Here is a 24,341-nt window from a genome sequence, read left to right as displayed (position 1 = left end):
TCTTTAACAACAGTTAAGGAATTCAACCCCATCTCCAAACACAACAACCTGTCTGAAACATACCCATCCCATGTTCAAACCTGCAAAGCAGAAATCCCAAGTAAATCTTGCAACTACAAAATGCTCTCCAGGCAGAAGTAAAAATGCAGCGAGTTTTATTTTTATTGCCAAGTTAGTGCCACAGGGATAAGGATTTCAATGTCTTTAGCACAGAATTCTACATGGCCTATTGAATGCACTGTCCTTCTCTTAATGGGAGGATGTGACAAGATTTTGATGCATTTTTGAGGCCTCCCTGCCTTCAATGTGAAGGAAACTTGTAGTGCGCTTCATGCCAAGAATCCCTCTTTTGTTTTTGGCAAAATTAAACTTAGTTGGCCCACATGGGAGAGGTGCCGTTTTCATTTGCTCCATCTCTGGTCCACGTTCCATTGATGTGTTTTGCTAACAGCCAGTAAACTGAGTTCAAAAGATAGAAAGAACAGCCACAGTCATCTCAATCCACTTCCCTGTATTAACCCCCAACATGTCCACTGCACTGCTTTAGATCAAGCCTGTCTTGACAGCTTGGACTTCCCAGAGCGTCCACCTCATATTTTGGCAGATGCAGCATCAACCTGAATTCTTTGTCATAAATAAAACTTTCTGAGGCTGACCTGGACATTAACACCCAGTAAAATTCTAGTGCAGATCTGCAGAAGGCAATTTAAAAAGTGCCTAGGCCAGGTCTCTTGTCAACTAATCTTAAATAAGTAAACCGGTCCCTTTTTAAACAAATGAGTGATACAAATGGACAATGTTCTAGTAAATCTTATTGGACCACTTTTCAATATTTCCTATATTCTGATTTTCCTTTTCCACCAGAGCTTTCAAGTTACAGAGACATAGATAAGAAGGTTATTGAAGCAACATTATCAAAAGGTCTGGAAGCAATGTGGCATGATTCAAAACACAGATCTGGAAGATTGTTCCTTCAGTTCCAAAATGTCAGCCCAAATACTGATATTTCATGTGTGAGTCAGCACAGGATCTCGGTTTAATTATAACAGGTTGTTAAAGGCTAGTGCATGTTCTGCTTGGATAGAAGTCACAACCAGTAGATGGGTAAGCAAGAATCAGCAAAAAAAAAAAAAAAAAGCAACATAAGGTGGTAGCTTTGCCCATTAGTTCAGGACGGCACACTAAATATTCCTTTTCTGGAGAGAAGCAGTCACTTTTCTTGTTAGATCCAAATGTCGCTGGTGAAGGTGAAGGGGTTGAACTGGTACCCAGCACCTGAATAGAATTTGTTCTGGAATTCCACCCTGAAAAATACAGGACAGGTCAGTATAGGATTTGCAAGATCAACTCTATCCCCAATTTTATCTAGTTCCAATATATGGTAGATGCAGTGGTGGGTTGCTACTGGTTCGCCCCGGTTGGGGCGAACCAGTAGTGGTGGCAGCGGGAGACTCCGCCCACCCACCCAGACCCACCCCCCAAAAATGCTCTGCACATGCACAGAACCTTCTGCGCATTCGCAGAAGCGCTGCACGTGCGCAAAGCGTGCGCCCCTGATAGCGAACTGGTAGCGCCGGGATTTGAAATCCACTACTAGGTAGATGTGCTGTGTCACCCCAGGATTGAACAACCCATCTAGCATCATAGACTTGATCTCTTTGAGAATCATTTATTGCCTCTATGACTTCTAAATGATAGCACAGAGGAATTTAGCAATCCAAGTCAAACAGGGCAGTAACATTTACACAAAATGTTCTTGTGTTTGCCAGGAGAATTCCCTTTCCCATGCATGTGCGAGCTGTGGTGGCGCAGTAGTTAGAATGCAATACTGCAGGCTAATTCTGCTGCCTGCTGGCTGCCTGCAGTTTGGCAATTTGATTTTCACCGGTTCAAGGTTGACATAGCCTTCCATCCTTCCGAGGTCGGTAAAATTAGGACCCAGATTGTTGGTGGGGCGGGGAGGGGGGGATACGCTGACTCTGTCAACCGCTTAGAGAGAGCTGTAAAGTACTGTGAAGCAGTATATAGGTCTATCGCTACATGTCTCACCAATGAAGACGTAGGGCGTGCAGGAAAGCTGAGAGTCCCTCCATCACCAGCAAAATTGCAACAGTCAATACTGCAAAGAAAGCAAAGACAGGAACAAGGACAACCCCGCCATAGTAGCCCATCAAAAAGCCATTCTTCATCACCATGGTCCAGAGGACCTCAGAGAGCTCTGTGAACAGGAATAAGTGCAAGAGTTAGCAAAGATTACAAAGGGGCAAATTCTCTGAAATCTAGAAATCTCGGCAGATAGGACATACACTATCTTAATTAGACTTAATTCTGATGCCAAATCACTGGCTTTATATACATTGTGATATCGTTTATGGCATATTGTGTGTAAATAGTCAACCTTGTCGATTACTTTGTTGACCACAGTTAAGCAAATAATGGCGTAGTGTAATATAAAAACCCACACACAATGATTATACATGATGCCTAGACTTAAATGTTTGTTTAACCTTGCTGTTGAATAAGTCATGTTTGTCTTGGGTTCACATAACTAGCTACACCCTAAGCCCGTGATGGCGAACCTATGGCACGTGTGCCACAGGTGGCACACGGAGCCATATCGGTGGGCACACGAGCGTTGCCCTAGCTCAGCTCCAGCATGCAATCGTGCGCCAGCCAGCTGATTTTCGGACCTTCAGGGCCCACCGGAAGTTGGGAAACAGGCTGTTTCCAGCCTCCAGGGGGCCTACGGGGGGTGGGGAAGGCCTGTTTTTTTGCTCTCCCCAGGCTCCAGATGCTTTCTAGGAGCCTGGGGAGAGCGAAAACGGCCTTCCTCAGCCCCCGGAGGCCCTCCAGAGGACGAAAAACAGGCCCACCATTCCATCGCGTACCAAAAGTGTGGGGAGCACGGGGGGAGGGGTTGTCACATGCACAGGGGCGGAGCCCATTGAATTATGGGTGTAGGCACGTGTGCGCGCAACCCCATGCTCCCCCCGCTTTTGGCACGCGACGGCAAAAAGGTTAGCCATCACTGCCCTATGCCGTACTATACAAAACCAAAACCAACAAACCACATGATGATTTGCTGCAATACAAGAACCCAGCCACCATCACCTTTCCCAGGAATTTCAGGAAAAATTCTCACCAACCAAACAATCAGCGTAGCACAAAAGTTTGCAGCCAAAGAAAGCCTTCTCTATTTCCTTCACTTCCCACCCCCAGGAACTCACGTGCGTGGGCCAAGCTGAGAGCCCAGAGACGCAGATAAGAGGCCGTGTTCGAGATGCAGCCCAGGCAAAACTCAATAGTGTGAATTGCTTGATGCATAAACACGTCACCAAAGTCAAACTATGGGCGAGAGGGAAAAGAATTGGGGTGGCAGTGAGGACTAGCCAGGTACTCTCAACTAAGCCCAACCCCTCCCCTGGAGCTTTTTCCAAAATCCAAAGAAAGAAAATGAAAGGAAATGAGAGGGAGGGAGAGGGGGAGAGAAACAGCAAATAGAGACTGGTGAACAGAGCATTCAGATCAGAAGGTAGCTTTTAAATATCAATAATGTTGGAATGCAAATGATATGAGTACAGATAGTCTTTGACTTACAACAGTTCATTTAGAAACCATTCGAAGTTGCAACAGCACTGAAAAAAGTGACCTATGACTGTTTATCACACTTATGACCGTTTCAGCATTTCCATGGTCACATGATCAACATTCAGATGCTGGGCAAGGGGTTCATATTTATGACAGTTACAGTGTCCTGGGATCGTTTTTTGTGACCTTCTGTCAAACAAAGTCAATCGGGAAGCCAGATTCACTTAACAACCGTGTTCCTAATTTAACACATGCAACGATTCACTTAACAACTGTGGCAAGAAAAACCGTAAAATGGGGCAAACTCACTTTAACACGTTTCACTTAGGAACATACATTTTGTGCTCAACTGTGGTCGTAACTCAAGGACTAGCTGTATCATGGCATATGTACTTATAAACTTAAGATCTTGGGGCACCAATATTAAGTCGCTTCTTTTATGCAATTCCATCATGACACGTTTTCATTTTGACATAACTGCAGCTTTTCTAGTCTTTGCTGCCTATATCCATCTTTTTGAAACATAAGTACTGATCTATCTATGCTGGTTGTTTCTGTTATTTCATCAATTTCAGCCTTTCTTCTATTCTCCTACCACATCTAAAAAAAAATCAATTAAGTGAAAATAAAGTCTTCATGTTATGACAAATCTGCACTAAGTACTGGTCGAATGGCTAGGAGGGAGGACACGGAACAAAATTCTGGCCATCGCAACCAAATTAAAGTAAAAGTGTTACCTTCTCCTCTTCCTCCTCCTGGTTGCTTTCCATGTGATCCATGTCACCTTCAGCAATGTTCACAGATCTCTTTCGTTCCTGAGAGTTCAGCAGAGGTTGCCGCTCTCCTGCTGTGGAAGGATTGCGCTGGAAACATCCCGGAACACATCAACCAACAGAGAAGAGGCTGCTCAAATATCACCCAGCCTCATTCCACAGATTTATTACCCAGATTATATAAGCGAAAGATTCTCCCCTCACCCCACCTAAATCCCAAACCTGGTATTTTCCTCAATGGCATGTACCTTCTTTGAGGATGCTTCAGTGTTCATTATAGGCCTTTCTCTGCTCAGTCCTTAAATTGGTGGGCTCACGAGATGAAAGTCTTAGATTCCATATAGCTGGCAACTGAACTAGGGAATCAGTTTGGACAACAGTCCTACATTAATGCCAGGGAGTGATTCTTACCTGAGATTTAGGAACCTTCTGGTGATGTTTGTGCCAGAGATAAAAGGGCGTCCCCAGCAGCAGGATGGGGACAGAGAGCACAGCCACCAACATCAATACCATCTGCACTGTTTTCTGTGGTGAGCAAGACGACAGTTGTAGTTATTGCTGCCCCATCTCCAAGCTTTCAAAACTAAAATAATGTTACAGGAATTTTTAAAAAAATACTTTTCTGAGTTGGATCTCACAATCAGAACAAGATACCAAAACAAAGACAAGTTCAGCATCCTCTTCTCTCATCCTCTTTTTCTCAGTTTATTTCAATTCTTATCCTGTTAAATTTTATTGATCAGGATCTTTTTCACACTCTAATCATATATTGTCTTATTAACAAAGCAAAACAAAGCAAAACAAAACACGACTCTGAAAATTAGGAAACCATTCAATGCTTCCCTCGAAGTATTACAGTTGACATGTTTGTCTTAAAAAATAGTTACCAGCACGGTAAGTTTGAAAGGTGTATTACCCAGTAAAGGGAATTTGTTCCCGATATTAAATATGGCATTGATAATATTTTGATTATTCAGTTCCATTTTAAGTATTTTCCTTGACAGATTTAAAATGCAGCAAAAATAAGAAGGCAACGTCTAAAATAGCAAGCAGCAGCCCCATGTGGCACCCGTGGAAGCCCAAAACTAATTATTAAAAAAATTAAATGACAGAAATTTCGTGACAGTGCCAAATCTCATGAGATTGCAGTGGCTGAAATATCAGTAGATCATATAAGATTTTCGGATGAGAGTATCTTGTAAGATTTGGCAGTTTGTATGTGAATATGGATAAGCTTAAAGTTTTTGACAATAGCAATAGCACTTGGACTTATATACCGCTTCATAGTGCTTTACAGCCCTATCTAAGCGGTTTACAGAGTCAGCATATTGCCCCCAACAATTTGGGTCCTCATTTTATTGACCTCGGAAGGATGGAAACCTGAGTCAACCTTGAGCCTGGTGAGACTCAAACTGCCAAACTGCAGGCAGCCTTCATTCATTCTGCAGTACTGCATTCTAACCACTGTGCCACCACAAGTACCAAAGGCATTGGATAGCTCTCAATAGCTAAAATTACGTTTGTGTTCTGGTTCTCAATCTATAACTATATTCAAAAGGTCTTATGGCTTTGTACCTCTTGTTGATGTATGCACATTGTTCATCATCACAAAACCAAATGATGAATTGATTTGTAAAACCACCATCACCATTTGGACAGAAAATTCATCTCAAATAACATTTCTCAAAAAAGCTGGTCACAGATCCATCATTAAAAAACAAATGCAAATGAATATCAATGATTGAATAGAACAAAGCCATCTTAATATGTAACAAGGCTACTTTCATTCATAATTTGATTGTGGATGAGATGGCCAAATTGGTACACATAATTATCAGAACGAGAGAGGGTTATATGAAGATAGAGGGTGTTATGGTTAATCCTTTTTCCTACTGTTTTTATCTCCTTCCATAAGATCCCATCTGTTAAACAATGCCATCCAATTGGACCCTTTTTCTGTTGTCATCCCTGTTCTATCAAATAGCATCACTCAGATATTTCCCTAGGCTCTGATTAGTGTGAGACACAGGGTTCCTATCTGACGGGTCTAAATAATTTTTTACTGGGGAAACCATCTTCTATTTCCGTTTTTGCTTGTTGCTTTATATGCCCATGTTTAATTTTGCATGCCATCAAATCACTGACACATTTGGCAGCCTTAGGAATGTGAACCATTAAAAAAAACAAAAAAACAGATTTCAAGGGAACATTTTATCCCCAAACAGCTTCCTCTATTCCTGTACTATTTGACAATGTGCACATTTGGAACAAATAAGTGTTATTTGTCCCATTCAACATAACAAATTCTGGAAGGAAGAAAAACAATGGAGAATTAAAGGGAGGAATACTTTTTAAATAGGTAATCAAAAGATAGGATACAATGCTAAAAGCAGTTACCTGGTGCTTATAGAGCGGAGGACTTCCAGCACTCTCTGAAAACAGGAACATGTTAATGAATTGGATGAGAATGCTAGGGGCGAACATGGAGTTAGAAGCATCATACATAAACCATTTGTAAAATATCAGGATTACAAGGTAACCAAAAAGCAGCAGAAGGAAAGTGATCTCTGGAAGGAAAACCAATAGGAGCTTGTATCTTTGCTTGAAGTGGCTGCAAACCAGACAGACAGGAGAAGTCATCAACAAAACCATCAGAGACACATCCAGCCCAATATCACTGATTACCCAGATGCCTCTTGAGAAGCAACAGCTCAATCCCCATTATGTTCCTCCCCCTCTAAGGAAGAGGAGGTAGCATATAGCTGTCATTATCTCTAGCTACTAGCAGTTTTACCCTCCATAAATGTATCCAACTCCCTTTTAAAACCCTCTCTTTCCAAGACCCCCTTGGTTGACCAAGCAGAGGTACATCATCTGGATACTCACAAGTGGTTGAAGATGCCAACAAACACTCCAAAGGTCATGTGAAAAATGCCCAAGATCACAGACATCTTCATTTTGTAGGAGTTTAGAAAGGTGAGGTGATTAATAGTCAGACTCCAGATCTGGTTCATAAGAGATGAAGAGAAAAATCCCACGCATGGCAGTGACAAGAGCCAGTTCAGATTTGGGAAGGGGAAACAAATAAAAGGAAAGCAGAGGAAAGAAAAATCCAATTAATTTTAATTCTGGTTCGGTCTTATTTACAGCTGGACTTTGGATATAAAAGTAACATCTCTACATAAAAGAGCAACATGGAGTGGGAAAAGGTTTTTCCGTCAAAACAGGTTGAAAATCTGTTCTTTCATATAACTGATTGGTTACAATATATGGATGCCAAGATGGTACCTTTTTTAAATATATCATTGTACATTTAAACAAAGGATGGCAATGGAAATAAATACAGTATATTGCAAATGCATATAACCCAAACTGAATCTGAGATTACATATTTGCCTAAAGTTAACTACAATTCTGATTTAATCTCAGAACTACATTGAGATATTAAACTGATATTAATTTTGTTTTGTCTTAAGTCAGTTTTCGCCTCACTATTGACCTTTAGTTGAGTTGGAAATACATCTCCCAGAATTCCCTGTCAGAATGCTGGAACTAATTGCTTGGCGTTGTAGCCCAATATACTTGGATACCAGCACAGGGGTGTTTGATATTAGGAAACTACATGCTGCCATGGTTAAATATTCAGCAAGCATTATTATTTATATAATAAATGCAACAGAAATTCAAATCTGTTGGGAAATTAACATTCAAACTATATTTAAAAAGTTTATTACATCCCATCATATCCTTCTGTTCAAACTATAGTTTATTTATTTATTTAATGCATTTACATTGCTTTTTTCCAATGAAAGCTTAAGATAGTATACAAAGAGCCGAGGTGACATAGTGGTTAGAGTGCAGTACTGCAGGCTACTTCAGCTGACTGCTAGCTGCAGTTCAGCAGTTCAAATCTCACCAGGCTCAAGGTTGACTCAGCCTTCCATCTTTCCGAGGTGGGTAAAATGAGGACCCAGATTGTTGGGGGCAATATGCTGACTCTGTAAACTACTTGGAGAGGGCTGTAAAAGCACTATGAAGCAGTATATAAGTAAGTGCTATTGCTATTGCTATTACTAGACTGATTTTTCCCTCGTTTTATCTCTGCCATACAGACTGGGCCAAAGAAACCAAGAGAACTCAATGACTAAGTGGGGAACCACTTTTGTTAGCTACATCATGGCATTTTGCATGTTAGTTAGTTAGTCAGCTATATAACCACCTATTGTTGATGCAGCAACAACATTGCAGCAAGATGCTCAGCAGTCAGTGGAGTTATCTGATGCCAGCTCTCACCACAAAGGGAGTCTTTTTTTCAAGAAAGTCTTCAGCCTTTCTGGAAAGAAATTGGGAGGGAGCACAGTACATATGCCACCTTAAGCTCCTGAAGGAAAGGCAGGATATAACTAAGGAAAATAGGCACACTGCATTGAGAATTCCCATTGAAATCCTTACAATCGGCTATTTTAGGTCAAAGAAAGGAAAGACAATGGAAGCCTATGAACTTCAAATTTGTTCAACATGGTTAAATACACCTAGTTACTTTTCATCCAGCACACATCAAGCGGCAGTAACTCACATGGCTATTTGTTTCAAGTTGCCACTCACTTACCGGATCTATCCCAAAAGGGTAGGGACCATTAAAGACGCCAGTGACATTGGGGTCCAGATTTAGAGAAAGGCTTTCTATGATATATTCCGAGCTGTAAGGAAAAGAAGAGTTTCAAGTGATGACTATGGCCTCCCCAAAGGAGAAGGTTATTGGCTTTAAGGACAGACCCTTTGGTACCTCCAGTCCGAGTTGTTGGCCATAGCAGCAACACTCCAAGCAGAGGGGAAGATAGTCAGTGCCTTGCTGAAGCATTCATTGTAGATGAAACCAGTGTAAATAGAGAAGGCACCCATTAAGAGGATGAGGTAGCGGCCCGCAAAGAACATCTGCCAGATCTGATAAGGGAAGGTAACATTAAGTATACTGTATATGATGCATAGAGGGAACATATTCAGCAGCCCATATACGGTTATTATGTTAGTTTCTGAAAGTGTTCAGCTTCCCAACTAGTCAGAGATACAACTAAAACTAATTCACATTTGGTTTTTTACAGATTTAAAAAAGGGGTAGCACCATCTTGTGGTCCTTAAGGAAAAAAAAAAGAGGATGAACTTGTTCTAAAATTATTTCCAGATATCTGGGAGAAATAGATCAAATAGATCATTTCTTCACCATCTACTTAAAGTGCACATTCCTCTTCAACCAAGGCTCACCTCATTTTCCGCCTTCTTCATTCCAGGCCGGTTCTCAAAAAGCACCATCCAAAGGGCAAAGAGGAACATCAATAGTCCATGGCCAACATCACCAAACATGACGGCAAAGAGGAAAGGGAAAGTGATGATGGTGTAAGGAGCTGCAAAGGAGAGCTGACATTAGCTGAGAAGCCCAAGGAAAGTTCCACAGTTACTTGCCCTGTTGCTTTAGTCAGTCTAAACTGTCATCATCCCTGCGCCTTGGTTGTTTTTTTGGAACCACAAAAGAATCAAGAGTAATCAACATATCTCATCATCTCATATTCCATCCTGTTAGGCTTATGCAATCTCTAGAACCAACACTTGTCCCTGATGGATTTCTTCTCCCTCTTATTCTCCACATGGTTTACCCTTGTTTGGAAGTGAGATTCATATCTGTTACTGCAACTGTCCCCCGTCATTGGTAAGGAAATGAGTATCAAGCAATGGACCAAACCTCCAAGGGTGAAGAGATGAGGGATGTAGCACATTTCCTCACCTGGGTTCATCTCTTGATAGCTGGCCACCCCATAGGCATCAATAATGTTCTGGAAGCCTGCAGTGAATTTATTGGTGCGAATGAGAGTTGGGGGGCTCTCAGTGCAGATAATCCGGTGGACAAAGGACTCTACTCCAGAACCACTGCGCTGCTGTAGGAACAAAAAAGGATCACCCAGGGCAGTTTAGGTAACAGATGTACTTGGGCTTGGCCAGTTTTCCTCCTCACTCTCTTTCTGAGCTTGTTTGCAGTGGCTCAACCTCTAGAATGCAGAGTAATGAGTCATCCAAGTACTCACCCAAAGATAAATTGCAACCCATCCTAAAAGCATCTGGAGCACTAAATCAAGTGCACCATGACAAGTGCAATTGCCTCTTTGCAGAGGCAACTACTCAGCTAGTGCTTTCCAAAAAAATTAAGCCTCCAGGTTACAAATTCTAATTATCTTCCATTATTACCTTTTGCTTCCTCTCACAATCCAGAACTCTGTGGACTAATTGGAAAGCTTGAAGTCCTATCTCAAAATAATCTAAATTATTTTGAGAAAAGTCACAGCTTTAAAATCTGAACGTTACAGGGAAGCTACCTGCAGCCTCCAAGGAGGATCCAGGAGCTATGCAAGTCCCTGAATTCATATATTTCAGCTACTGGACGTTTTCAGCCTTGTCTTTAGTTTCTGAGATTTTAAGCACACATTATTTACATATTTCCAAGCATTTCTTTATACCCATGAGAATTAGAAACCTATTTTTTTAAAATTTACTGCTCCACAGGGGAAATGGCAAAGCAAATTAATTACATACTGGTATTAGTAACAATCTCAGTCCATTAGGTACTGGTTGTTATGTAGCCAAAACATACAGGAAGTACTTGTATGCTCTAAGAGCACAAGGCTTGCCTTAATGAATTATACTTTTTTTGTGGGGGGAGAGAAATAACAATCTTCAGAGGAGATACTTCCCTATTAAAACTCAGCTTGAGTGGGGATGGTCAGAATGGTAAATCAGCTATTTGAGAATAGGGGCACCAATCCTGCAACATTTCGGGGGTGGAGGCAGCTCTTATTGGTTAACCTATAAGCCAAAGCAATTTCCTTTCAGCTACTAGTGCAGGGGTGGGCAAATCTGGCCCCTTTATGACCTGTGGACTTCAACTCCCAGAATTCCTGAGCCAGTCCACAGGTTGTAAAAGGGCCACAGTTGCCCACCCCTATACTAGTGTGAAGAGGAATGAATTAATCTTATTGAGAAAAAGCAATACATTTCTCCTCATGGTCTACAGCATCTCAGGCAGTGCAGAAGTAGGATGACAAGAGGAGAAGAGACATCCCTACAGACATCCAGTGGCACTTACTGATCCTTCGCGCAGGGCCAGTTGCACAGCAGGAAGGTCACGGACAGGGCACCAGACCTCCCCAATGAGGCATTTATCAGTGATGCTGAAGCTGCACTGGTTGAGGATGAAGTAGATAGCCTTCATCTTCTGGATCTGGATTTGCCATGCAGGTAGAAACGAAAGTACTTTTTGAAGCACCTGGTCCAAGTACTGTTCTGTCTGGCCCAATACCTATTTGCAAGAGTTTGGGGGCAACACAAAATGGAGTGAGTTCATAGCTTTCATTAGCAGAGTGATTTAAAGTTAATATTATTTAATTAGCAATGGAAGAAGATGCTCAGAGCAGTGACTGTCAAAGTGATCTTTAAATCTAGAAAATACAGAAGCCTCATCCTGTCACAGGCCTATTTATTTATTCGTTTATTCAGTCATCATTCGTTCATTCATTCAAAATATGTGTATGCCCACCTGTCTTAAAACAAAACTCTGGGTGGACCACAATCAAGAATAAAACATCATATACTAACGGTAAAAAATATTGGTGCCACAGCCAAACTTCCTTAATATATCCCACAACATTCTCCTTCCATTCTGACCTCACCATATCTATACTTTTTAAACTGATATCTTCCCCCAATGTTCTGATTACGTTTATAAATTAGTGAAAGAAATGGAAACCATTTATTATAAGAAGTGAGGAGAACAAATAGGAGAATGAGGGGGGGGGACAGGAAGGAGAAGGACACAGACCCTTCCAAATCAAACTTGGGTAAAACACAAAACACAGAAAAAGAAAATACCTCTGCATTTCAAGAACTAAGAGAGGAATGCCTTTTATTTGCTTTGAAGGGGGGAAAAAAGCATTTTACAGGAGTGGTGGGCATATATGATATCTAAGAAGCACTGCTGGCTTTCCAAAAATAACATTTTTAAAAATTACACAACTTGTAAGATTTGGTGAACTCATGGACAAACGCCACCACTTTGCAGAATTCTAATCTAGAACAAAGGAATCTTCCAAAGCCAAAGTTTTTGCTTTGGAGACAGGACTTATTGTATTCAATCAATCAGCAATTGATAGAGAGATAGTATATAGAAACAAACTTGAATATTTGATCCAGGACCAATTAAGGTTAATATTTGGGATGATTCGGGACTGAAGTCGTTGTAAATTTCTGGAAATTTTTTGGAACTTTAGCTTTGTCTTTCTTCTATTACTGTTCACAATTTTTATTATTTTTATATTCTTACATAATATATTTGTTATTTTTTCCTGTTAACTACTTCATTATTAATATAGTTTACAGATGACAGGCTAACAATTTGTAAGTAGATTTAGTAGTTTACCAGTTTAAAATTCTTTTGGCCTGTTTTGCATGGGGAAACCAACATTGCTGTACTATACCAATCAGCATTCAGCTAGGGAGGATGTTATGTGTATATATGTTGGTTTGGGTTTTTTTTAAAAGACACCTTTCTGTCAATATCTTTTTTGTTGTGTGTGGTTTTTTTTTTTTAATATTTTGGCATTTTGTATTTTAACCTTTTTTCAATAAACTAAAAAAAATTGCAAAAAAGAAAGAAAGAAAGAAAGAAAGAAAGAAAAGAACAAAGGACTCTTGCAAATTTTTGTAGGATTCCAACTATATATAACTTGTGCCCAGCAGTCAAAAAACATTGCTGATAAATCTTGAGGGAAAAATTGAAGTGATAATATTTATGTAAAATGTGCCATTATTAGACTTCTTAGTTTTCTTTCTTTCCCTGGGGAAAAAAGTACTCGATCCACCACAGCCTCCTGTACACTGCCTCAATCCTGCAAAGAATCCTTACTATGTTCAGGTCTTCCACTTGAGTTCGCAGCCCACACAAGGTATCCATGCGCTCAGCTTCATTCTCAGGATACGGGTACAGGTGGCAGTGAAAGCTGGGGAGAAACACAATGCATTATGAGTCACAGACTGCTTATGGGGAAGCCAGATATGCATATGGGAAGACTGAGCTGGGAAAGCAGAAGCTCTTGGGGAACTGGCAGCATGGCTAGTGGGGAGATCCTCAGAATAGCTCCAGAGCTTTGGGAAAAGAGGCAATATCTGAATGACGTCAGACTGAGGAAGGAACACCTCATGAAAACAACTTTAGAATGGAAGAAAAGGCTTCGCTATTAAGTAAGTAAGGAATATTGGCTGCATTTACTTTACACACAACATCAATACCTAACCGTAGGCATCCTTGTTTAGTAACCACAATTGAGACCAGCAACTGGATTGTTAAGTAAAGTGGTCACTAACTGAAAATGCAACAGTGCTTACGATCTTACTTCAGCTTTCCTTTGCTTTAGAGCAGAGGTCCACAACACCCTGTCCACGGACCAGCACCTATCTGTGGCATGCCAGAAACCGGGCCGTGGAAACAAGCGAAGCTCCATCTGTGGGATGCGCAGGGAGCTTACGAAATCATGGGAAAACCTCTCTCCATGAAACCGGTCCCTGGTGCCCAAAAGATTGGGGGGGCCCTGCTTTAGAGGTAATCCTTATTTAGCAACTGTCTCGTTTCACAACTGCAGTTAATGCGGATGAAAAGTAATCTTACAATCAATCCTTGCATTTACGACCTATACATACATGCCTGACATTGTGGTGGTAGACAGGTGCCAGAGGACAGTATTGGTAATAGATGTAGTGGTGCCAAGGGGGACGACAAAATTTCCAATTTAATCAAAGCACAGTCTATACGGATAGTCCCCATTTAGTGATTTCTTCACTGTTCGCAATTACGACAGTGACAATATCATGGAATGAATCAGAGATACACAGATACATGTAAAGTATGCATATGTATGTATATGTATATGTGTGTGCGTATACATATACATACACAAACACACACATTTACATGCATCTGTGTATCTCTGAATGATACACCTGTTGTGTATTGTGTTGGACTGCACTAAAGTAGAAGCACTGGTAAACAAGGGATAGGAAGGGAGGACACAATATCCAGAGCACTCACCAGTTGGCGATCTTACGGATTTTCTGCCCAATCTGATCACCCCAGTAGGAGATGAGGAAGATGACCCAGGTAATGCTTTCCCCCTACACAGGAAAAGACAGGCTGTTCAGGAGCATTTGCAATAGGAAGAATAGGAGAATGGGGCAAAACTCACTTAACAAATGTTTCACTTAGCAACATAAATTTTGGACTCAATCGTGGTCGTAACTTGAGGATCCCCTATACAATTCAGATTGTCAATATCTTTTGTGGCCTGCCTTAGAAGAAGACCCCATTTTATGAACTTTCTTGCCAAAGTTGTTAAGTGAATCACTTAACACTGCCGTTGTTAAGTTAATAACATGGTTGTTAAAGTGAATCTGGCTTCCCCGTTGACTTTGCTTGTCAGAAGTTCGCAAAAGTCAATCACATAACCCCAGGACATTGCAACTGTCACAAATGTGCATCTGAATTTTGATCATGTGACCATGAGGAGGCTACAAGGGTTGTAAGTGTGAAAAACGGTCATAAATCACTTTTTTCAGCACTGCTGTAACTTTGAACGGTCACTAAATGAACTGTTGTAAGTTGAGGACTATCTGTATTTCTGCCTGCCCATCAATTCATTATTATGTACTATCAGCTTTGGATCTATTCTTAATGACTCCATTAGATCTATGTGATCTGTCCCTGACCTAGCCCTTCGCGTCTTCCAATGGTTCACCAATTGCTGTTGTAATCTAATCATACCCATCTTGAATCTCACATGCAACTGTGGGCAGGGAAGGAATTATGAAAGGACAGGCTTTGATGACTTCACAAACATGCACTGCCTCACTATGGTCACCCCTGTATGAAGCTAGAACAGGGGGGTAAAATTGGTGGCCCGCAGGCCGAATGAATCATGCACAGGTCACACTCATCCCAGCTCCATGAAGGAAAACACAGTCGCAAAACGTCACGTGATGGCAACGTGATGCCGCGAGTTTGACATCCGTGAGCTAGACTCTCTGGATTGCCTGTAGCCTATAACCCTATACTCTATAACCCAGCCAGGGATATTCTTATTTTCAATTAGCTGATAACCCAATGTTGCCAGGGTATTTATTTATTTGTATTTATTTTTACACACACACACACACACACACATATCCTGAGGGGTGTTAGGGGTGTCTTACCCCCACAGTATTTTTTTTCCAGAAAGTAACCAAGCTTGGTTGAAATTGCTCGATGCGTTCCAGAATTATGCTGGAACATACAGACGCAGACACACACATACACCCCTAGGGGTGCTAGGGATGTCTTACCCCCCCAGAATGTTTTACCAGATAATAAGGCATCTGTGTATCAAGTTTGGTTGAAATTGCTCAAGGTGTTCCAGAGTTATGCTGGAACATACACACCACACATCCATTTTTATATATATAGATTGTAGAGGGGAGTTGCAGTTCCAACACGTTTGAAAGACACAAGGTTAAGAAAAATTGCCGCAGCCGTAAGGTGTTACCATTCCCAGCCAACCAGCCCAGTTTTTCCTCTTACTGTATTCCATCTTACCGTGGATGGATTTTCAATAGGCTCTGTCATCTCTGTGAAATGAGGAACAAGGTATCCACGGCACGCACGCCACAATAGCCGTTCAAAGGAATTCACCCGCCATGGATGTATCACACCTGCCACAAAGCTTCAGGGGCAGGGTGAAAGGGAAAAAAACCTAAATTAAATTTTGAAGGCTGATTGTTCAGTATCCCAAGGCAACATTGTGCACATCATGTATTAAGTTAGGTACATTAAGTGTACTTCAGAGTACAGGAGTACTTCATCTCTTCCATGAAAGGAATCCGTCAAAACAACCTCAAACCAGTAAATGCGATCCCTTGAAATACAGTAGGTGAGAGAAGAGTCGGCAGGCTCTTCTACCAATATTCCTTATCTGAGCAAGCAAACCTCACCCAACCTTCACTCACTTGATTCTGAGGTCAGGACGGTGTAGCATGGTGGGGTCAAGCAGAGGATCTCTTTCAGAGAAAGCACGAGAAAGGACAGGCGAATCAAGGGGCACCTGCTGGTAGATGTGACAACCCAGGATTAAAGCCATGGAAGCTTTCCTTCCACTCTCCTTTGGTTATTTGGTTGCAAAACAGAGGTGGGTTTCAGCAGGTTCTGACCAGTTCTGGAGAACCGGTAGTGGAAATTTTGAGTAGTTCAGAGAACCAGTAGTAAAAATTCTGACTGGCCCCGCCCCCATTTATTCTCTGCCTCCCAAGTCCCAGCTGATCAGGAGGAAATGGGGATTTTGCAGTAACCTTCCCCTGGATTGGGGAGGGAATGGAGATTTTACAGTATCCTTTCCCTGGGGTGGGGTGGGAATGGGGATTTTACAGTATCCTTCCCCTGCCACACCCACCAAGCCACGCCCACCAAGCCATGCCATGCCACGCCCACCAAACCACACCCACAGAACCAGTTAGTAAAAAAATTTGAAACCCACCACTGTTGCAAAAGGTGTTTCATCCTCAGCTTTTTGCTCAACCCTTGGATCCAAGGCCTCAAACAACCCCTCCCCAACAGCTCCCTCTTTCCCTCCAAGTCCCCAAATTTGCCTGACTGCCAGAGAAGTAGATTTGGAACAGGAAGAGGAAGGGATTACTTACCAATTGACCAGTGAAACGCTGGCCCTCCTGCAGCACCTGAATATGCTCCCGCAGTTCCTGAAGCTGACCAAGCAGGGCCTCCCGGTTGTGGCTCACCTCCCGCAGCTCCTGTGACAGGGTCTCAGACTGCTCCTGGATACGCAGGGCCTCACGGGCCAAGGGGGCTGGCAGATTCTCCTCTGGAGGCTTCAAAGACCGTCCAGCTTTCTGCACTTCCTGGGCCAAAAAAGCTGGAGGAAAAAGGGGATAAAAAGAAGCCCAAGACCTAGATTTGGTGTTTTAGCAGGGTGGATAAAAATCAATATATTTTTTAAAAAAATCAAAAAAATCAGATTTTTTTGATTTAAATCGGATTTTTTTTTATTTTTATCGAATTTATTTTAATAAAAAACTTTTGGGGTAAAAATCTATCGTAAGATAGTTTTCTATTTAAGATACACAAATAATTTAGTTTATTCAGCATGAAATGGAGCTTAGTTATGTAGCATGAGGCTGTATATTCTGCAACACTGGGACTATCGGTGAGTCAACAGTGGGTCAAAGGAGTAGCAGAGATGACAGTTGCTCTTTAAAAATTATGATTTAAATCGAGTTGATTTAAATCAAGCCTTTTTACTAGTGATTTAAATCATGATTTAAATTGTGATTTAAATCAACTCGATTTAAATCAAATCCACTCTGTGTCTTAGTTCAGATTTTTCCCAAGCCCAGCTCAGAAAAGGGCTTCAGTGTGCTCAGTGCAGCTCACCTAGCACTGGGACTCAGCAGCAAGGTTTGTGCTTTACATGCAGAAGGGCCCAAGATGAATCCCTGCCAGCAGGGGGAAAAAACTCATCCAAAATCTGGAGAGCTGAGGGAAAGTGGGGCTGACAACGTTAGGCTGAACCAGCGGTTTTCAAATTTGGCAATTTTTAGTTGCAACAACTTCAACTCCCAGAATTCATGCTGGCTGGGGAATTGAGAGGGAAGTCCACACATCTTATACTTGCCAAATTGGAACACTAGGTTGAGCAAACCATGAGTAGACTCAATATATTGCAAGTCCTGCTGACTGCAGAAATGGTGCCCAGGTTTAGAACCCAAAAAGTTATGCCAAATAGTTTAATGGACTACATTCAGCCTGCTAGCTGATGAGTTGCAGTGGCCTACCAAAGTTACCACCACAATCATTCTTTCGTTTTCAGCAATAAAATTTATGAAACTTAGGAGTTTCCTGTATAGTTTCACTTCCTAAAACTCTCTGCAGTTTATATTTTTTATGAAATTCTGAGCACTTTCCTGCAGAAGATACGAGTTTTTATAATCTGAGAACAAACAATGTGATACAACCCCAATTCTTTCTTCTGTCTACCTCTGAATTGGATCACCAGAGCCCTAGCAAGATACTACTAGTGACTATAGAATGAAGACTGGATACAGAATGTTTTCCTAAAAGGAAATTGTTTTCTTATTATACTTTTTATGTCTTATTTTTTTCTATTTTAAAAGTGGGTTATTTCCCCCAAATTAATCAGCAACATAATAAATGGATAAAGACCGCCAATCCCAAATAAAAAGTACAATAAATGAATAGCCTGACAATTTCAAACATTTTTATGCCACCATTCATAGATATTTATTATCAAGACTTGGTGCCTTCAATATTTTTTCAACACATCTAAGTGAGCTATTAAAGAAAACCGCATGCTATTAAATTGTAAAAAACAGCTTGCATGAGAAATTCTAATTACCATTTGCCAAGGACCAGTGGTTATAATTTAATTTAGAAAAGTTTCTGCTGAAAGTGTCCCATGATGTACTAATTTAATGTGCCTCTAATTATAAAAAGAGAGTCTTATGATTTGCTTTATTTAATCATAGGCAGCCTGATATCATACAGCCAAAATCTAGAAGCCTATCACAATTTCTGCCAGCCCATAAATTAACAAAACAGTTTTCACTACTACAGCTGGCATGTTACTGGCCTTACTTCACCTCTACTTTCCAGGTTTTACTGTCAACCTTCTGAAAATTCCATCAGCAGAGGGAAAGCCCCACCAAGGCTCCCAAAGCAGGTGTCACTCACTGAAAGTTTTCTCCATTTCTTCACAACGCCGCAATTCGCCCACAAAGCGCCGCTGGAAGGCACTGACATGAGGATTCAGCTGGAAATAGAAGAGGCTTATTCAGAAGCTTATGAGGGTCTGGTTAAAGATAGAGCTGATGCTTTAGCCACCCCAAAAGCAGGCACCAAAATTTTTAATGCACCACATCAAGATCCGCTCAATAAAACACCCTCCTTTTAGCCTCAAATTAGTCTTGCCTTCAATCTCTTCTATTTATGTGCAAGGCTCTTATCAAACGAGCAATCCCAACATTTTTCCATAAATAAGGAGAGGTAGTTGATCATTTCTGCACAACCACTTCTCAAGTAAATGAAAATATCATTTATTCTTTCTATTGCCTGCCTATGACTGTGTCCTTGTTTGACATCTAAGCACACACTATTTCTGTCGCTTTTACTTGATGGCCCCCATAAGCTTTGTATTAAAAAAAAAAAAAGTTGTAAAGGGAGCCTCTCCTTTTGTAAGAACAGCAACTTCCTTGTAAGGAAACCAACTACACCCATGGACTGATTCCTGCCTGTCTTGCAATCACCGAGCAATGAAAAGCCCCAACAGTTATTACATCCTTAGTTTGGTCTTCCCACCAAGCAGTCCCCAAAATCTTCCAGCACATACATCACGGAACTCCACGAGGCCTCGCTCTCCTAATTCACTAACACACGCATAGGATGAAGCCGACTGCAAGAAGAGCTGGGCCAAGCACATCTCCTCGCTGCGAAACATGGTCTCCTGTTTCCAGAAGAGGCTGTAAGACAAAACGGTTTCATTAGCAGGCATTAAACCGCTACCTATTCCTATTCTAAACCGCTACCTATTCCTCATGGAGGCTAGAACACGGATGACCAAGTAATAAGAATAGGAAATAGTGACAAAAAGGGAGGGGAACAAAGACCGGGAAGGGGTGAAGAGCAGAGAAGCCACCAACAGGAGAAATAGGCAAAACCAAAATGTTGACCTCATCACCTAGGGAAAGCTAAGGCAGATGTTTGGTCACGAATACTGAAGTATCTACTGCCTGGCCATTAGGACTGCACCAGTCAGGATTCAGTGGCTGCAGTGGCCTAAGGGGAAGGGGAACGCCTTACCTCTGGATACTCCAAATGCAGGAAAGCAGAGAACGAGTTTCTCTGTCAGGGCTCCAGCCAGACACAGCCCTAAATCAAATCTCTGCCATCCTGATGGCTTGCTCCAACTTGCTCCTGACTCACGTGAGCCTTTTTTTTTTTTTTTCAGCTCTGGGATTGCAACACAGTTTCCAGGTCAGGCCACGACCACTCATTTCACAACATGCCTCTGACTCAGGCTTCTCTATTGCTCATAATGGGATTAAAATACCCTGAGATGGCAGTTCTGAGACCCGGGCCAGAGGAAAACTGCAAAGAGATAACTTCAACTGTTGGAGGAGACAGAGCACGATGCCTGTTTTGGAGAGGAGGGTGGGGGGGGGGAGGGGGGTAGACGAGGAGAAAAAGACAAGGCAAAGTAATCTATTAAGAACAAAAATATATTTTTCTCTAAATTTCATTTCATCCTCAGGGATCGCCGTTTGCCCTCTGCAATGAGAAAGTGGCCTGGGTAGAAGGTGGCTTGCTCTGGTGACAGAGATAACAAAAAGGAGTCCACAAGTCTGGGAAAACCACATTGTGGCAACAGTTGCAGACACCACACCCGGAATTCCACAGGCTGGTTTGCCTGGAAGCAAGTGGGTTATAATTAGAACAATGAATTAATTAATTAAGTCAGCCAAGCATGACTACAACATTGCCTTTCTGCATAACATCAAATATTCTACCGGTAGATTACTGTAGGCCATCTCCAGCCATTTTTCACCAGCAAAAAATGGACGTAAGAAGACTGCCAGTCTTTCAAAGTATCATAGCCAAGCCTGCAGGTACACTACGAGCATAAACTTATTAGGAGAATTACCCTGACTTTAGAATGATTCCTGGGCTACAACTGAAGAGAATAGGGCTTCTATTAAGGGCTGCATCACTGTATTGGAGAAAGAGTTTTTGCTCTGTGAAGGCAAAAATGGGCATCTACTTTCATGCATTCATCAATGCCAACCACCAAGCTAAAATTCCACCACCAAAAGCTGCAGTACTGCATCTATATAGAAAAGGAGCTGAAAATCACTGTTCCATCCATTTGTATGCTAGAATACTGTGATCCCTAGGGATGGGGTTGGGGAAATAAACCTGCACCCCCCCCCCAAAAAAAAGACTGCAGATTTGGCCATAAAAAGTAACTGCTTTCTTTTAAGGAAGTTGATGTTTCAGAGAGGCAGCTTCTCTACTCAATAATCTGCAGCCACTACAGAGCATGGATCGGCTGTCGGACGTGATGCTGCAAATCACATCATTCTATAACAGAATTACAAAAATCCTGCTCCAGAAGGGATGTATTAATTGTATGGCAGAACAGTGGATCACTCCCAGACTTATGGCCTTATGACAAGTTTTGTACTGAGTCCCGAGAACAAGCAAGGATTGCATATTCTGTGCAATTTTGGGGATTTCATCTTGCACTAAAAATAATGCAAAGAATTTGTATCAATAAGGCATTATTGCAAGGAGCTTTGCAATAGGTTTTGGCTTGCTAACCCCATCTTTATTACTTTTATAAATAACCCAAGGTGGCAAGGATATCTAATACTCTTTCCTCCTTCTATTTTCCCCACAACAACCCTGTGCAGTGAGCTGGGCTAAGAGAGTAACTTTCCCAAAGTTACCCAGCCAGTTTTTATGCCTAAAGCAGGACTAGAACTCAAGTCCCCTAGTTTCTAGGCCAGCATCTTCACCACTACACCAAAATGGTTCTCCTTAAACTCATTCAAAGTTAAATGACTAAGTCATCATGCTAACGTTATATTTAGCATACACACACACACAAATGGCATAGTTAAATAATACACATAGCAATTTTATTTTATTTTTTTAAAAAAAGTATGTCGGCGTGGTGCAAATTTTTGATTACATCCATCATTCTGTGTTGAACCTCAGAATGTAACTAGATAGAACTGTGTCTGAGAGAGGTACCACATCTATTGAGAGGTTTCTTTGTATCAGAACTATGCAAAACATTTGGAGGGTATTTTATTAACATCAGTGGGAATAAAGCACCTTTCCTTGATGTCTTTCACGAAACTGGTGCCTGGTGCCAACAAGGTTGGGGACTGCTGAATTAAAATATATTACAACCAAACATCTAACCACACCCTACAAAAATATTTTGTTGATTCCTCCTCAAAATATGAGACCCTTAAAAAAAAATCACAAGCTTTTATTAGACAAATGTGGAAGTGAAAGTACGGGTAGGAGCCAAGGAACAGCAGCAATCTTTTTTTTAACAAGGAGGCTTTTGAGAAAGTCATCTTTCTCAAAATGGAATCTCAAAATGGAATCCTAATATAGCTTTATATTAGTGTAAGTTAACTTAATAAATAATATTGCTTCTCTTATGGATCGTGAAGCAGTTACAACAGCGGAAGAAATTTTTCGTTTGTCCTGAACAACTACATCTGAACCAAGCTGATCTAGAAGCATGCTGCTATTAATTACTTTCCTGAATCATCTAGTAAACTCTTGAAGTAGAGGTGATTCTGTATTATTCTGCAGATGTCCTGCATTTCCATTCCCACAAACCCCAACCCACAGGACTATATTGGGCAAGGATCTGGTAGCTGAAATCCTGTATCTCTGGAGCACATCACAGCTTGGAGAAGGCGGCAAAGGTCTTTTTAGTTACAAGGAAGTGGAAGGGGTTTCCAGCTCTCACGTGAGCTGTTCCAATTTTCCATATATGGCACACGCACACACACAAACCCCGCCTCAGGCGCCAAAAATGAGTGACCATTCCGTAGTCTAAACCGGAAGCATTTTTCTACAGTCCAAAGATGCGAGGGCGACGGAGAAAGCCTAGTTCTTAGATAGAGTCCTAATTTCCCCATCTCCCGGAGAGACTGGAAAATGGGAGACACAGTGGCGGATCTCCTCTGTTCTAATTCCCCAAAAGATACACCGGAGCCTAGAGATAGCTTCTGGCAGAAGCCGCTACCATTAAGCGGCTCTCGGTTCGCCCCACAACAGCCACTAATCCAACCACACTCGCGCCTCCAGGCAAGCAGGTGGCCGCCGCAACCCTGGAGCTGAGCACCGTGATTTGTTTGCATAGAGAGCCAGGAAAGCGATTTTCCATCCCCACCCCACAAGCGATGTAAATGTAAATAAGTGAGGTGCGGCTAGTTTTTAAGCACATTGCAGCAAAGGGAAAGCGGAGTGGAGGGAAGTTAGGTCTTGCAACAACTGAAGGAAAAGAAAGGCTGAACTCTGCAAACCCAAACGGCAGATCTTCAGAAGAGAGAGAAGACAGAGCCCGGAGATCGGGCTCAGAAACACAAGGGTTGATGGAGGGAGTCGCTGGCGGGAAGCCAAACAAGCACTTACCTTCCGATGCCGCCGCCGGAACAGCACCCGGTTATCTTCGCCTCCCGGGCCGCCAATTACTTCCTCTTTACCATGAAGGCCCCAACTGAAAGGAAGCCTGATCTGTCCCGCCCTGCGAAATCTCCCAGTGCGCAGCTCGAACTTCCTGCTGGTTATGGGAACAGAGCATGAGCTCGGAGAGCAAAGCGAATTCTGGTTCTCAAACACCGTGGGAGAAAAACCAAAGAAAATCGAACCATTTTGTTTCCTTCTGCAGCTTAGTCCTCTGCGCAGCCCGAGAGATGCACAATGTTGTAGACGCTCCCCGCTTTTCCTTTGTTGACATATTCTTATACCGCAGAGGCATGGTCAAAATGTGCGAAGGCATATAAATTAAGGATACTGAGATTTAGTTAGTTATTTCACAGGCCCTGATCATCAGGACTGGATCGATTTTTATGTAGATCAGCTTTTTGGGTGATGGGGATGCCAGAGCAACAGCGTAAGGGAGGAAAAACAATGTCGTAAAATCTGCAGGAAAAACTACGTGTGGATTTCTTGCAGTGCTTGTCAGCATCATGCTATTTATCACACTGCATTTATATGCGTATGGCTGCCCAACACAAGTGTCATGTAAGGGTTCCAGCCTGCACTATCTAACACATAAAGTGGCCCCAACTTTATATATGTTT

General features: G+C 41.9%; 1 protein-coding gene across 1 annotated transcript; it reads right to left on the bottom strand.

The window, feature by feature from the left end:
- Positions 1–138: 138 nt before the first annotated feature.
- TCIRG1 (T cell immune regulator 1, ATPase H+ transporting V0 subunit a3) lies at positions 139–23,700 on the bottom strand. The gene is made up of 20 exons (XM_070957021.1): positions 23,671–23,700; positions 19,841–19,970; positions 19,186–19,264; positions 17,121–17,350; positions 16,434–16,531; positions 16,024–16,150; positions 14,488–14,570; positions 13,309–13,402; positions 11,494–11,706; positions 10,141–10,291; positions 9,624–9,763; positions 9,148–9,305; positions 8,971–9,061; positions 7,248–7,366; positions 6,759–6,972; positions 4,773–4,886; positions 4,326–4,451; positions 3,228–3,345; positions 2,050–2,218; positions 139–1,304 (listed from the first exon to the last, which is right to left on the bottom strand). The coding sequence occupies exons 2-20, from the start codon at positions 19,946–19,948 to the stop codon at positions 1,223–1,225; spliced, it is 2,514 nt and encodes an 837-aa protein (XP_070813122.1). The 5' UTR covers positions 19,949–19,970; positions 23,671–23,700; the 3' UTR covers positions 139–1,222.
- Between the last annotated feature and the right edge of the window lie 641 nt (positions 23,701–24,341).

Source organism: Pituophis catenifer, unplaced genomic scaffold (assembly GCF_029215685.1).
Source record: "Pituophis catenifer annectens isolate HBS135680 unplaced genomic scaffold, rPitCat1.0.hap2 SCAF_1, whole genome shotgun sequence".
NCBI lineage: Eukaryota > Metazoa > Chordata > Lepidosauria > Squamata > Colubridae > Pituophis > Pituophis catenifer.
The sequence above is the reverse complement of the archived record's forward strand: the minus strand, read 5'-3'. Positions and strand labels throughout refer to the sequence as shown.

Coding starts and splice junctions, on each gene's coding strand:
- TCIRG1 (XM_070957021.1), bottom strand. CDS start 19,948: ATGTTTCGCAGCGAGGAGATGTGCTTGGCCCAGCTCTTCTTGCAGTCG. Junction 11,707..13,308: donor AAGTGGAAGACCTGAACATA/GTAAGGATTCTT, acceptor TCTTGCAAATAG/GTATTGGGCCAGACAGAACA. Junction 4,452..4,772: donor AGAAGGTTCCTAAATCTCAG/GTAAGAATCACT, acceptor GGATGTTTCCAG/CGCAATCCTTCCACAGCAGG.